We start from the raw sequence: 11,054 nt of genomic DNA, 5'->3' as shown, positions 1-11,054 counted from the left end.
TTGCACGCCAGCAGCACACGCTCGCTCACGCGTCCTTTCTGTGTGTTTTCTGTCCTTCAAGCGACACCAGCGACAGCCTCTCCGAAGCCGAGGAGACGCCGATCGTCATCGAAGCCGTGAGGGAAGCCAGCCTGCCCACGTGCACCGCCCGCGACGTCCTCCCTTTTGAGAACATCATCCGAGACACTTTCCCCAAAGCCACCGTTTCTCCAGTCAGCCAGGCTGCCCTGGAGGTGGGACCTCTGGGGAACTCACACCCACGATTTCGAGGTGGAGGGTCGAGATAAGGAACGAGACGTCGATGAAAACGATGACAATCCTTCCTGAATCGCTGTATCCGTGTTATCATGTGGGGGGCGGAGGGGGGCAGAAATACTTGGAGATCAGTGTCTCCCCTTTGGGGGGTGGGCAAGAGCTTCCACTGCACTGGCCCCGAAGGAGGAGTTGCTGGGAGGAAGTCTTCTATGCATTTTGTTTGCTCCAAGCGAGCGCCCCCCCTCTCCTGACTCCCACTCCCCACCCCCACCCCCACCCCCAGGCCAGGGCAAGGACTACTTTTCTCTCCCTCCAGCCCTGCTGAGTGTTCTGCGCCCCCTTCAGCTCCTGCTTTGCCTGTCCCGTGCAGGAGTGTGAGGAACGGGAAAGAAAGTAGGCAAGGTTGACCAGAAAGACAGATAAAATTGTCTTTTTTTTTTTTTCCCCCTGAAGACATAGTTACCAATTACATCCACAGTGAAAGAACCACTTTAGAAGGGGGCATAGCTGCCCTTACAGTTTCTCTGTTGAAATATTTAGTATCTTTCTGAGCTACAGCCCCTTTTTCTGGGATGTTTTAACGCAAGCATGTCCAACTCACGGCCGGCGGGCCGCACGCATGTTTCGATGTATGACCACATCAGGTTTGCAATTTGTAAAAAATTTCCCTTGTTCGCCCTGGTCGGTTTGGCTCAGTGGATAGACCTTATGTGAAAGGTCCCCGGTTCGATTCCGGTCAAGGGCATGTACCTTGGTTGTGGGCACATCCCTAGTAGGAGGTGTGCAGGAGGCAGCTGATCGATGTTTCTCTCTCATCAATGTTTCTAACCCTCTATCCCTCTCCCTTCCTCCCTGTAAAAAATCAATAAAAAAAAATTTCCCTTGTTCTCTTTGAATATTTTGAACATTGAAACATTAAAATAATCATTAGAAAATCGGAAACCTACCTTAATGGTAGTTAGAATTACACTAAGATGTAGGATCATGTACATTGTCTTTTTGACTGTAGGATAAACACTTGTATGGTGGTTACAGCTAGTTCTTAAGCATATCTTAAAGCATGAGTTCTAAATATAGAGAGGATCTGTGGATCTGCTGCTGGAGTCTCTGAATATAAAATTTGGATGTATTGCCCAGCCTGTGTGGCTCAGTGGTTGAGCGTCGAGGTATGAACCAGGAGGTCACAGTTCGATTCCTGGTCAGGGCACATGCCTGGGTTGCAGGCTCCATCCCCCGTGTGGGATATGTAAGAGGCAGCCGGTCAGTGATTCTCTCTCATCATTGATGTTTCTGTCTCTCTCTCTCCCTTCCTCTCTGTGAGATCAATAAAAGTCTATTTTTTAAAAATCTGGATATATTGTATTTTGGGTAGAAAATAGGTTCTCATTATTCTCAGGTTGGTGAACTAAAAATTTAAGAACTATTATAGTACAGTATTTGGTACCTAGTGAAGAGGGACTTTTTTAGGATTATATACCAAGAGTTTGATTTGCAGTGCATTTTGAAATAATGTATTCCTTTTTTTTTTAGAAAGTAGTAGCTCTTGCGACACAGTTGTTGGGCTTACAGCAATGGCCAGCTCAGAAGGAGAAAATCATACAGTTTCATAACCAGCTGCAGGTAAGCGTAGAATGGCACGGTAGCAGTTGTTTGCCCTGGATTTTAAAATGCCTGATCCAGGGGAACACAATATGAACTAACAGAAGAGAGCAATTGCCACGCTCTTCAAAGTAAAGTGGTTTATTGATTACTAACTAACTAACTAACTAACTAACTAAATTTGCTGAGTTCAATTTAACTGTCCTTCTTAAAGAAAACCAGCAGTCCCACAGACAGGCATGTGCAGACACATTGAACCCACCCATTGCCCAAAGTGCAGGCTGTGCAATATTGCCAAGCCCAATATTCAGCACTGCCAGGTAGGAAGTGCCAATTTTCTCTAAGCACTGAGATTACCTTCATCAGAGCAGAAGCCGCAGAGCTGACATGACATGACAGGCTCAGGAAATTCCAGTTAAGGGAGGGCCCTGAGCCTTTCCATGGAAAGAAAAGGAAACATTTTTTTCCCCTTCAAAATAAGGAGGCAAAGAAGATATTAACAACTCAAGACTTTGCAAACTCCAATTTAGGAAGACCAGATAGCACCGTGGGTTCATTTTGCATAGTGGTTGGATTCTGTGAGCACTGGGCATGCCCACAGTCAGAGGCTGATCTCAGGGGGGATCTGTGATACACACTTAGAGAGACAGTAGTGGGTTTTCTTTAGTGTCTGTTTCTCTATCATCTTTCTTTTTTCCTTTATAAAAAGTCTTTATTGTTGAAAGTATGACATATGTCCCCCTTTATGCCCTATTGACCTCTTCTAGCCCATTCCCACCCCCTACCCCAGGCCTTCACCACCCTATTGTCAGTGACTATGGGTTATGCATATATGTATTCAAGTTCTTTGGTTTATCTCTTCCCACCCACCCATCCTCCCCTGCATTCCCTCTGAGGTTCAACAGTCTCTTCCATGCTTCTATGTCTCTGGATCTACTTTGTTCATCACTGTATTTTGTTGATCAGTTTATTCCACATGTGAGTGAGATCATGCGATACTTGTCTTTCTCCGACTGACTTATTTCACTCAGCATAATACTCTCCAGGTCCCTCCATGCTGTCTCAAAGGGTAAGAGATCCTTCTTTGCTACAGCACAGTCTTAATTACCGTAGGTTTTTATATCTACTGGTACCAATTATAATGGAGGAAGAAGTTATCCCTTACCCTCTTAGGGCCCCAGGCTGGGTCTGAAGATTAAACTGACAAAGATGAGAGAAAAGCATACAAATTTACGGAATTTTTACATGGACCTGGGAGTCTTCACCAAAGAATGCTTGTGAATGTTTGTGTCCCATCCCCCAAATTCAAACGTTAGGGTTTCAACATTTGAATTTGGGGCGCCAAAATTCAGTCCATAGCGCCAAGGTAAGGCCATTGTGGTTGAGATGGAACGAAGACGATACAGTCAAGCAAAAGCTTTGCAAGCGATGAGGGGATGCAGAGGCAAGCATTCTTCTTCGTGTGCTTGGTGCATAGTGCTTTTATTACCCAGGTTAGGTAAAGAAGAGAAGCAACAAGTGGGGAAAGACCATATGCATTAGATCATGCTGACTTTGAAAACCATGTGAGACATTGAGGTGGAAATATTTAGTAGACCATTGAAATTTCATTCTGGCACTTAGAACCAAAGACTGGGGAACCTGTATACAGTAGAATTCAGGTGTAGTTAAAGACATTGGAATGCATGAGATCAGAGAGTTTCAATGGAGAGAGACAGAAAAAGAGAGGAAGGGAGGAAGGGAGGGAGGGAGGGAGGGAGGGAGGGAGAGAGAGAGAGAGGAAGAAAAAGAGAGGAAGGGAGGAACGGAGGGAGGGAGGGAGAGAGAGAGAGAGAGAGAGAGAGAGAGAGAGAGAGAGAAGAGAAGAGAAATTACAGAAGGCTAATATGGAAAGAATAATCAGAACTCAAAAGAGAGATAAAATGGAGCCAAGGAAAGCCCCGGTAAATTTCACTACAGAAGCCAGTTGTAGAGAAAGGTACAGGAATAAAGGAGAATTGAAAAGTGAGAGCAACTGTTAAATATGAAGAATTGGAAATTACTATTTGAATTTTAAAATGAGATTACTGGCCCTAGCTGGTTTGGCTCAGTGGGCAGAGCGTCGGTCTGTGGATTAGCAGCAGTCACCAACCGGTGGTCCCTGAGATCCGAAAGGTTGGCGACCGCTGGCCTAAAGGGTCCCAGGTTCATTCTGGTCAAGGACACATGCCCTGGTTGTGGGCTCGATCCCCAGTAGGGGGCATGCAGGAGGCAGCTGATCAGTGATTCTCTCTCATCATTGATATTTGTTTCTCTCTCCCTCTCCCTTCCTCTCCGAAATCAATAAAAATATATTTATAATAAAGAAATAAATAAAATTAGATTTCTGGTGATTTTAACAGTAAAATGAAACAACCCAGATTACAATAGATTGAATAATAATTTGAAGGAAGGGTTTGTGGATCTAGTTAGAGTTGTGTTTATAAATAAGAACCTTCAAGTTTCAGCTTAGTTGAACCATTTGTAAATCAGTCTTAAGCCCTAAATCTGCAATTTTGCTCTAGGCTTGTGTTGGTGTGATGTTAGTGGGCCCAACAGGTGGAGGAAAGACGACTGTCAGAAGAATTCTAGAAAAAGCGTTAACACTTTTACCAATTGAAGAGTTAATACTACGGACTGAATTAACCAACTCCATTTCACAGGTAAATAGTCTACAAAGTAAAACGTTTCTCGGTTGGTTAAGATCATATTTTATGCTTCAGTTACAGCTTCATGTTCTCTCTACATAAGTTGTTCGGTACTTGTTAACTTTATTGATCAGAATTTTGTATTTAGGGAATCATTTGTCGTGAATGGGATTGTTTTTCATTTGAATCTCAAACTGGTCATTGCTAGTGTAAAGTAAAACGATTGATTTGTATGTTTATTGAACGCTTAATCACCTTATTTGATGGAGTGTTAGGTTCTAAGTTTTTAGATAATCAATTGAGTCATCTTCAAATGAATATATCCTAATATTTGTATCCTAATATTTGTATCTTTCCTAATATTTATGTAACTTATATTCTTAACTTTACTGCATTGATTTACCCTTCAAGACCATGTCAACTATCATATCTTATTTCTTCCTTTCTCTGGAATGCAGTTAATATTTATGCATTTAATATGTTTACTCTGGGTCTATGATACATATTCTTTATCATACTTTGATATTATCATTCTTTAATAATACTTTTTTCTGTTCTCATTATACTTTGGTTTTTGACTCCTAGAATTTATGAAGTGATGTTACCATCTACTTTTTACATTTTAACTGGTTAATGTACTGAGCTATGTTGATAGATTGACTAACGTTAAATTGTCCTGGAATTCCTAGAATAACTCCTACTTTTTCATGATATATTTTTATTCCATATAAAGGTAGACTCCAATACATAGCGTGTACCTCAATTTCTTATATAAAGGGATATTATTTGTAATAGCCAGGATTTTTATGATTTGAGTATTATGGCTAGTTTTCATAACACCCATTTTTTTATAGTTCCTTGGAAATTGCTACCTTTATAGCAAACCTTTCTTTGGAGTGAAAGATCTCTTCTAAAACCCTGTGGTCACAGCTGTGCAAACAATTAAATAACTGTACTGATGCCGGAGGAATGCATGGGCCAGACTTCCCAGGCACGGGTGGGAGTGAGGCTCTTGCGATTATCTTTAGAAAAGGAATTTTCTGTCGATTTCACCGGCATAGAGTTACATTTCTCAGATTCCGAAGTCCCCTCCCCTTCAGCCAGGGTCCAGAGCATCCGTTCCATGTTGCAGCCGGTGTACTGCAGCATTCAGGCTGATTCAAGTCCATTGGTCCCTGCACGGAGCCCCATGTGACCCTGAACCTTGTGGGCCTGGGGGAGGGCATCCCTCCACCGGAGTCCCAACAGGCAAAAGAGAGAGAAGAGACACTTCCTGGTTGGGGAGTTGATATGTTTGGGTTTCACGTGCTGGCGGGGGCCACGCCCATTCGGACTCGCTTTCAGGTGCGATGGACAGGCCAGCAGGTCGGCACCTTCCCATGCCACCCAGGCCTAGCTGGGCCTCCGCCTACCTGGCTTTTCCTTTTCCCCTCTCCTGTTCGGTAAGAACCAGGTTGGTAGGGTGGCATCCGGACTGTATGTAGTTAATGTCTTTAAAAACCCACCCTTGCCCTGGCTGGTTTGGCTCAGTGGATAGAGCGTCAGCCTGCGGACTGAAGGGTCCCGGGTTTGATTCCGGTCAAGGGCATGTGCCTTGGTTGCGGGCACATCCCCTTCTTTTTAAACTAGTACTTGTTATTCGAATCTTTATGCAGTGATACTTGTTCTAATAAGTTGTTTATTTTATTTCTTTTGCGCCCTAAATTCATGAAAGAAATGTCGAATAGAAGTGAGTTATTGGAAAAGCTAAGGAACATAAGTGAAGAGTGCTCCGATATTATTCTTTCACAATGCAGTCATTTTGACTGCTTTGGGGCAATATAGGTATATACTAAATTTCGATCTTTCTAGTGTTAAAAACCCACCCTGGATTTTTCTCAGATTCCAGGAAGAAAGGGAAAAGTGGATACTTGGGTTTTAAATCCCAAGTGTGTCACGGTGAGTGAACTGTATGGACAACTGGACCCTAACACCATGGAATGGACCGATGGATTGTTATCAGCAATCATTCGAAACTACGTATATTATAACAGTACAAGCTCTTCAAAGAAAGATAGCGATCTTGTACTAAAATCAAGAATCTCGGATTTAGCTAATGTAAGTGTAGCATGGGGTGATTATGTTTATTTGACTATTGGGGGTTATTTCATTATCTAAAGACTGATATTAAAGCACCGTTACATACGTACTACGGTAAAAGTGAATATAAAAAGTATCATCACTCTAGCCGGTTTGGCTCAGCGGCTAGAGCGTCAGCCTGCAGACCAAAGGGTCCCGGGTTCGATTCCAGCCAAGGGCAAGTACCTTGGTTGCAGGCTCCTCCCCATCCTGGGCCCTGGTCGGGGCTCATGCAGGAGGCAACCAATCGATGGGTCTCTCTCACACCGATGTTTCTGTCTTTTCCTCTCTCTCCCACTCTCTCTCTAAAAATCAATGGAATTTCTGCTCCCCCCTTCATGCTTTGCTGCATCATTTGAATATTACATAACAACATTGTATTATCTTTCGGAGTGCGGGGACTAAACGGAAAGGATGTCCTAAAAGGACATGACCTGAGGTCACAGCATTACTGTCCACTGCGATGGTCACGTGGAGGTCTTCTCAGCTACGGAACCCTCTGCCTTTTTTATTTTTATCGTAAAAGAAAGCAGATTGACATATAGTCCATTTTAATGGGAACGGGTGGTCAGATGAAAACGTAAACATGATTGTTCACTTATTTTAGGTTTTCCAACTTCGTGCCTTTAATACATCAGATATGAGTGCTACTACGTTTAAGAAAGGGATGGAGAAAGAGGTTCAAGTTACCGAAAGCGAGAGTAAGTATGATGATTCAATTTCATCTAGATGACGGACTAACCCAAAAGGGCAAGCTGACCCATTCTGAACTTCGTTTATATATATTTTAAACGTTTTTGATGCGTGTGCTTGTTCTTGTGCTATTTCTTTTGTGTGTGTGTGAGTGCGCTCATTTGAAATGTGTGTCATTTTACCGTTATCTTACAGCCCAGGTGATTATGTCCCATAGACACCAGGCTCACGTAGAGCCCTTTTGGTTTACACCAAGTAGTTATTACGGGTAGAAGTACACCGGGTGAGCAGCAGCCCGGCCACACTGCAATATAGTCACTGAGTGGGCCCCACGCAGGCTGTACACTCCCAGGCCCGATCACGCGACCCGGGCCTGGTCATCTCTGAATGCATCTGACACCCAGCGGACGCCGCGGTGCTGTGTGCCAGGGGACAGAGATGTATAGTGAGTCCCTGCAGGACCCCTGGCCACTGCTTCCATCCCACCCTGGTGTCGTCCGGGCAGCAGCGCCCCCAGGAGGGCACTTACGTTCCAGACTTTGACAGGGACCTCAGCTGCTGCTTCTGCTCCCTTAGAGCAGCGGTTCTCAACCTGTGGGTCGTGACCCCTTTGGGGATCGAACGACCCTTTCACAGGGGTCGCCTAAGACCATCGGAAAACACGTATATAATTACATGTTGTTTTTGTGATTCATCACTATGCTTTCATCATGTTCAATTTGTAACAATGAAAATACATCCTGCATATGATATTTACATGCCAGGGGACAGAGATGTATAGTGAGTCCCTGCAGGACCCTGGCCACTGCTTCCATCCCCCCCTGGTGTCATCCAGGCAGCAGCGCCCCCAGGAGGGCACTTACATTCCAGACTTTGATAGGGACCTCAGCTGCCGCTGCTGCGTCCTTAGAGCAGCGGTTCTCAACCTGTGGGTCGCCAACCTGTGGGTCGCGACCCCTTTGGGGATTGAACGACCCTTTCACAGGGGTCGCCTAAGACCATTGGAAAACACATCTATAATTACATATTGTTTTTGTGATGAATCACTATGCTTTCATTATGTTCCATTTGTAACAAAGAAAACACATCCTGCATATCAGATATTTACATGACGATTCATAACAGTAGCAAAACTACATTGATGAACTAGCAACGAAAATAATTTAATGGTTGGGGGTCACCACACCATGAGGAACTGTATGAAAGGGTCGCGGCATCAGGAAGGTTGAGAACCACTGCTCTAGTGTGTCCTCGGGCACCGTTTTCCATCGTCATTAGGAGGCATTTCCTAAATGAGACAGAAATCGCGAGGCTGTAATGGAAGAAGACCGGGAGGGTCCTCCGGTCCAGCCAGCATGTGTCTCTCTGCAGAGTTCGATTGGCAGTGGGTTGTCCTGGACGGCCCCGTGGACGTCTTCTGGGTAGAAAGCCTGAACTCGATGCTGGATGACACTGGGACACTGTGCCTCGCCAACAGCGAACGAATCACGTTAACTAATAAAATAAGAGTGATTTTTGAAGTGGACAGTCTCTCTCACGCCAGTCCCGCCACTGTCAGCCGATGTGCAATGGTCTATATGGTAAGTCTTCAAAATCAAATTTATTTTGTGTGTGTGTGTGTGTGTGTGTGTGTAATTGATTTCAGAGAGGGAGGGAGGGAGAGGGAGAGAGAGATGGAAACATCAATGATGAGAGAGAATCATGGATCGGCTGCCTCCTGCACGCCCCCCACTGGGAACCGAGCCTGCAACCCAGGCCTGTGCCCTGACCAGGAATCGAACCGTGACCTCCTGGTTCATAGGTTGATGTTCAACCACTGAGCCACGCCGGCCGGGCCAAAATCAAATTTCTTTACAAAGAACAGGTGCTGTTTCAGATAATAACCACTCATTATCTACAGCACTGTTTTTATAGTTGAATATCTCTAGCTAGAGACTCGCTTTTTAAAAAAATTTATATTTTTATTGATTTCAGAGAGGAAGGGAGAGGGAGAGAATCATCAGTGAGAGAATCATTGATCAGCTGCCTCCTGCATGCCCTACTCTAGGGATCAAGCCCGCAGCCTGGGCATGTGCCCTGACTGGGAAGTGAACCAAGACCTCCTGGTTCACAGGTTGACATCAACCACTGAGCCACACTAGCAGGGCTCTACAGCACTTTCGATGTGAGTGATCCCAGTAGTTCAAAGTGTTGTGTCTTCTACCAGCTCCTAGCCTGAAAATGACTACGAATGTAATTACCAGTTTTGTTAATTCTACTCAGTAATTGGAACGTGGATATTTTCCACAACTGTGAGTCAGGAGTGCCTTCCATAGTGGGGTGAGGCTGCTGGTGGGAAGCCTTTCCACACCCACCGCAGGACTCTGGGGACTTGCAAAACATATTCCCAGGAGATGGCGGAGAGACGGAAGACAACCGGGTATAAGGGTCTCTCATGCATGAAATCCACGATTAGCCACTGTTCGCCCTTCTTCTGATCTGCATAACTCAGTCTAATGAATGACGCTAAGGACGGCGCTGATTGCCTGGGGAAGCAGTGCCCTCACCACGTACACATAACCCAACGCACCTCTCTACACATACCCCCCGCCCCCCGCCCCATGCTGTTGACTTGCAGGACTGTCATTAAGAATCAAAATATTCCAGAGAAGGGTCGTTCCTTGGCCTTTGTTGATCACTTGCCCTTGAATGAAGGATGGTTCTAAGCCGCACTTGGGCATTGGGGAATTCAAGAGGGAGAAAGTAGGCGGACACTGTCATTTACCTAAAATTATCTTGTACGGTTTGTTGTCAGGATCCTATTGATCTGGGATGGGAGCCTTACGTGAAGTCGTGGCTTGCAAAAACGTCTAAAATCATGAGTCCCTCAGGAGTGGATTGTCTTGAGTTCTTGATTAAAAATAGTGTCAAAGATGGGCTACAGTTTATAGAGAGACATCAGAAATTTCAGCCCCTTCCTGTCCAAAACATCACAATCGTTACAACGCTCTGCAGAATCCTGGACGCCTTCTTTGAATTCATGGGTAAAAATGGAGGCTTTGGACAATGTAAGTTTTTCCTCCCTAAGTCATACTAACGATGCCATATGTTAGCTAATGTGCTGAAAAATAAACTCCCACAGAAGGTATTCGTGGCATAAATTGATTGAGCCTTTCTTGGTGATGCATTTGATAACCTATGCTAAAAATAACCATATACTCCAGTGTTTCGTATTCTCGGAATTTATTATAAAGAAATAATCACAGAAGTGTTCAGATTTAGCATAAGGAGCTTTATCTAGAACAGAACTATTTATAATCATACAAACAGCAAGAATCTGAATTCCAGCAATAGGAGAATGGATTAATAAATGATGCTGCAACAGTATCATGTTTCATTGGAGAGACATGAAGAGAGTCTTAAAATAAAAAGCAGAAGCCCTAGCCAGTTTGGCTCAGTGGATGGAGCATCAGCCTGCGGACTGAAGAGTCCCAGGTTCATTCTGGTCAAGGACACATGCCCTGGTTGTGGGCTCGATCCCCAGTAGGGGGCGTGCAGGAGGCAGCCAATCAATGATTCTCTCCCATCATTGATGTTTCTTCTCTCCTTCTCCCTTCCTCTCTGAAATTAATCAACAAAAATATATTTTGAGAACTTGACAGAGGATACCTAAATAGACACTTCTCCAAAGAGGACATGCAAATGGCCAAAAGACATATAAAAAATGTTCAACATCAATAAATA

General features: G+C 44.4%; 1 protein-coding gene across 1 annotated transcript in view; it reads left to right on the top strand.

Annotated features, from left to right (window-relative positions):
- Positions 1 to 11,054, top strand: part of DNAH14 (dynein, axonemal, heavy chain 14) — a 157,968-nt gene that overhangs the window by 59,543 nt on the left and 87,371 nt on the right. The window contains exons 31-36 of the mRNA XM_015562337.1: positions 77 to 233; positions 1,786 to 1,875; positions 4,398 to 4,542; positions 6,409 to 6,617; positions 7,246 to 7,339; positions 8,703 to 8,820. Coding sequence (XP_015417823.1) covers positions 77 to 233; positions 1,786 to 1,875; positions 4,398 to 4,542; positions 6,409 to 6,617; positions 7,246 to 7,339; positions 8,703 to 8,820 — 813 coding nt within the window. The remainder of the gene's footprint in view (positions 1 to 76; positions 234 to 1,785; positions 1,876 to 4,397; positions 4,543 to 6,408; positions 6,618 to 7,245; positions 7,340 to 8,702; positions 8,821 to 11,054) is intronic.

This window comes from Myotis davidii, unplaced genomic scaffold (genome assembly GCF_000327345.1).
Source record: "Myotis davidii unplaced genomic scaffold, ASM32734v1 scaffold174, whole genome shotgun sequence".
Lineage (NCBI taxonomy): Eukaryota > Metazoa > Chordata > Mammalia > Chiroptera > Vespertilionidae > Myotis > Myotis davidii.
This window is presented reverse-complemented; position numbering and strand designations above follow the sequence as displayed.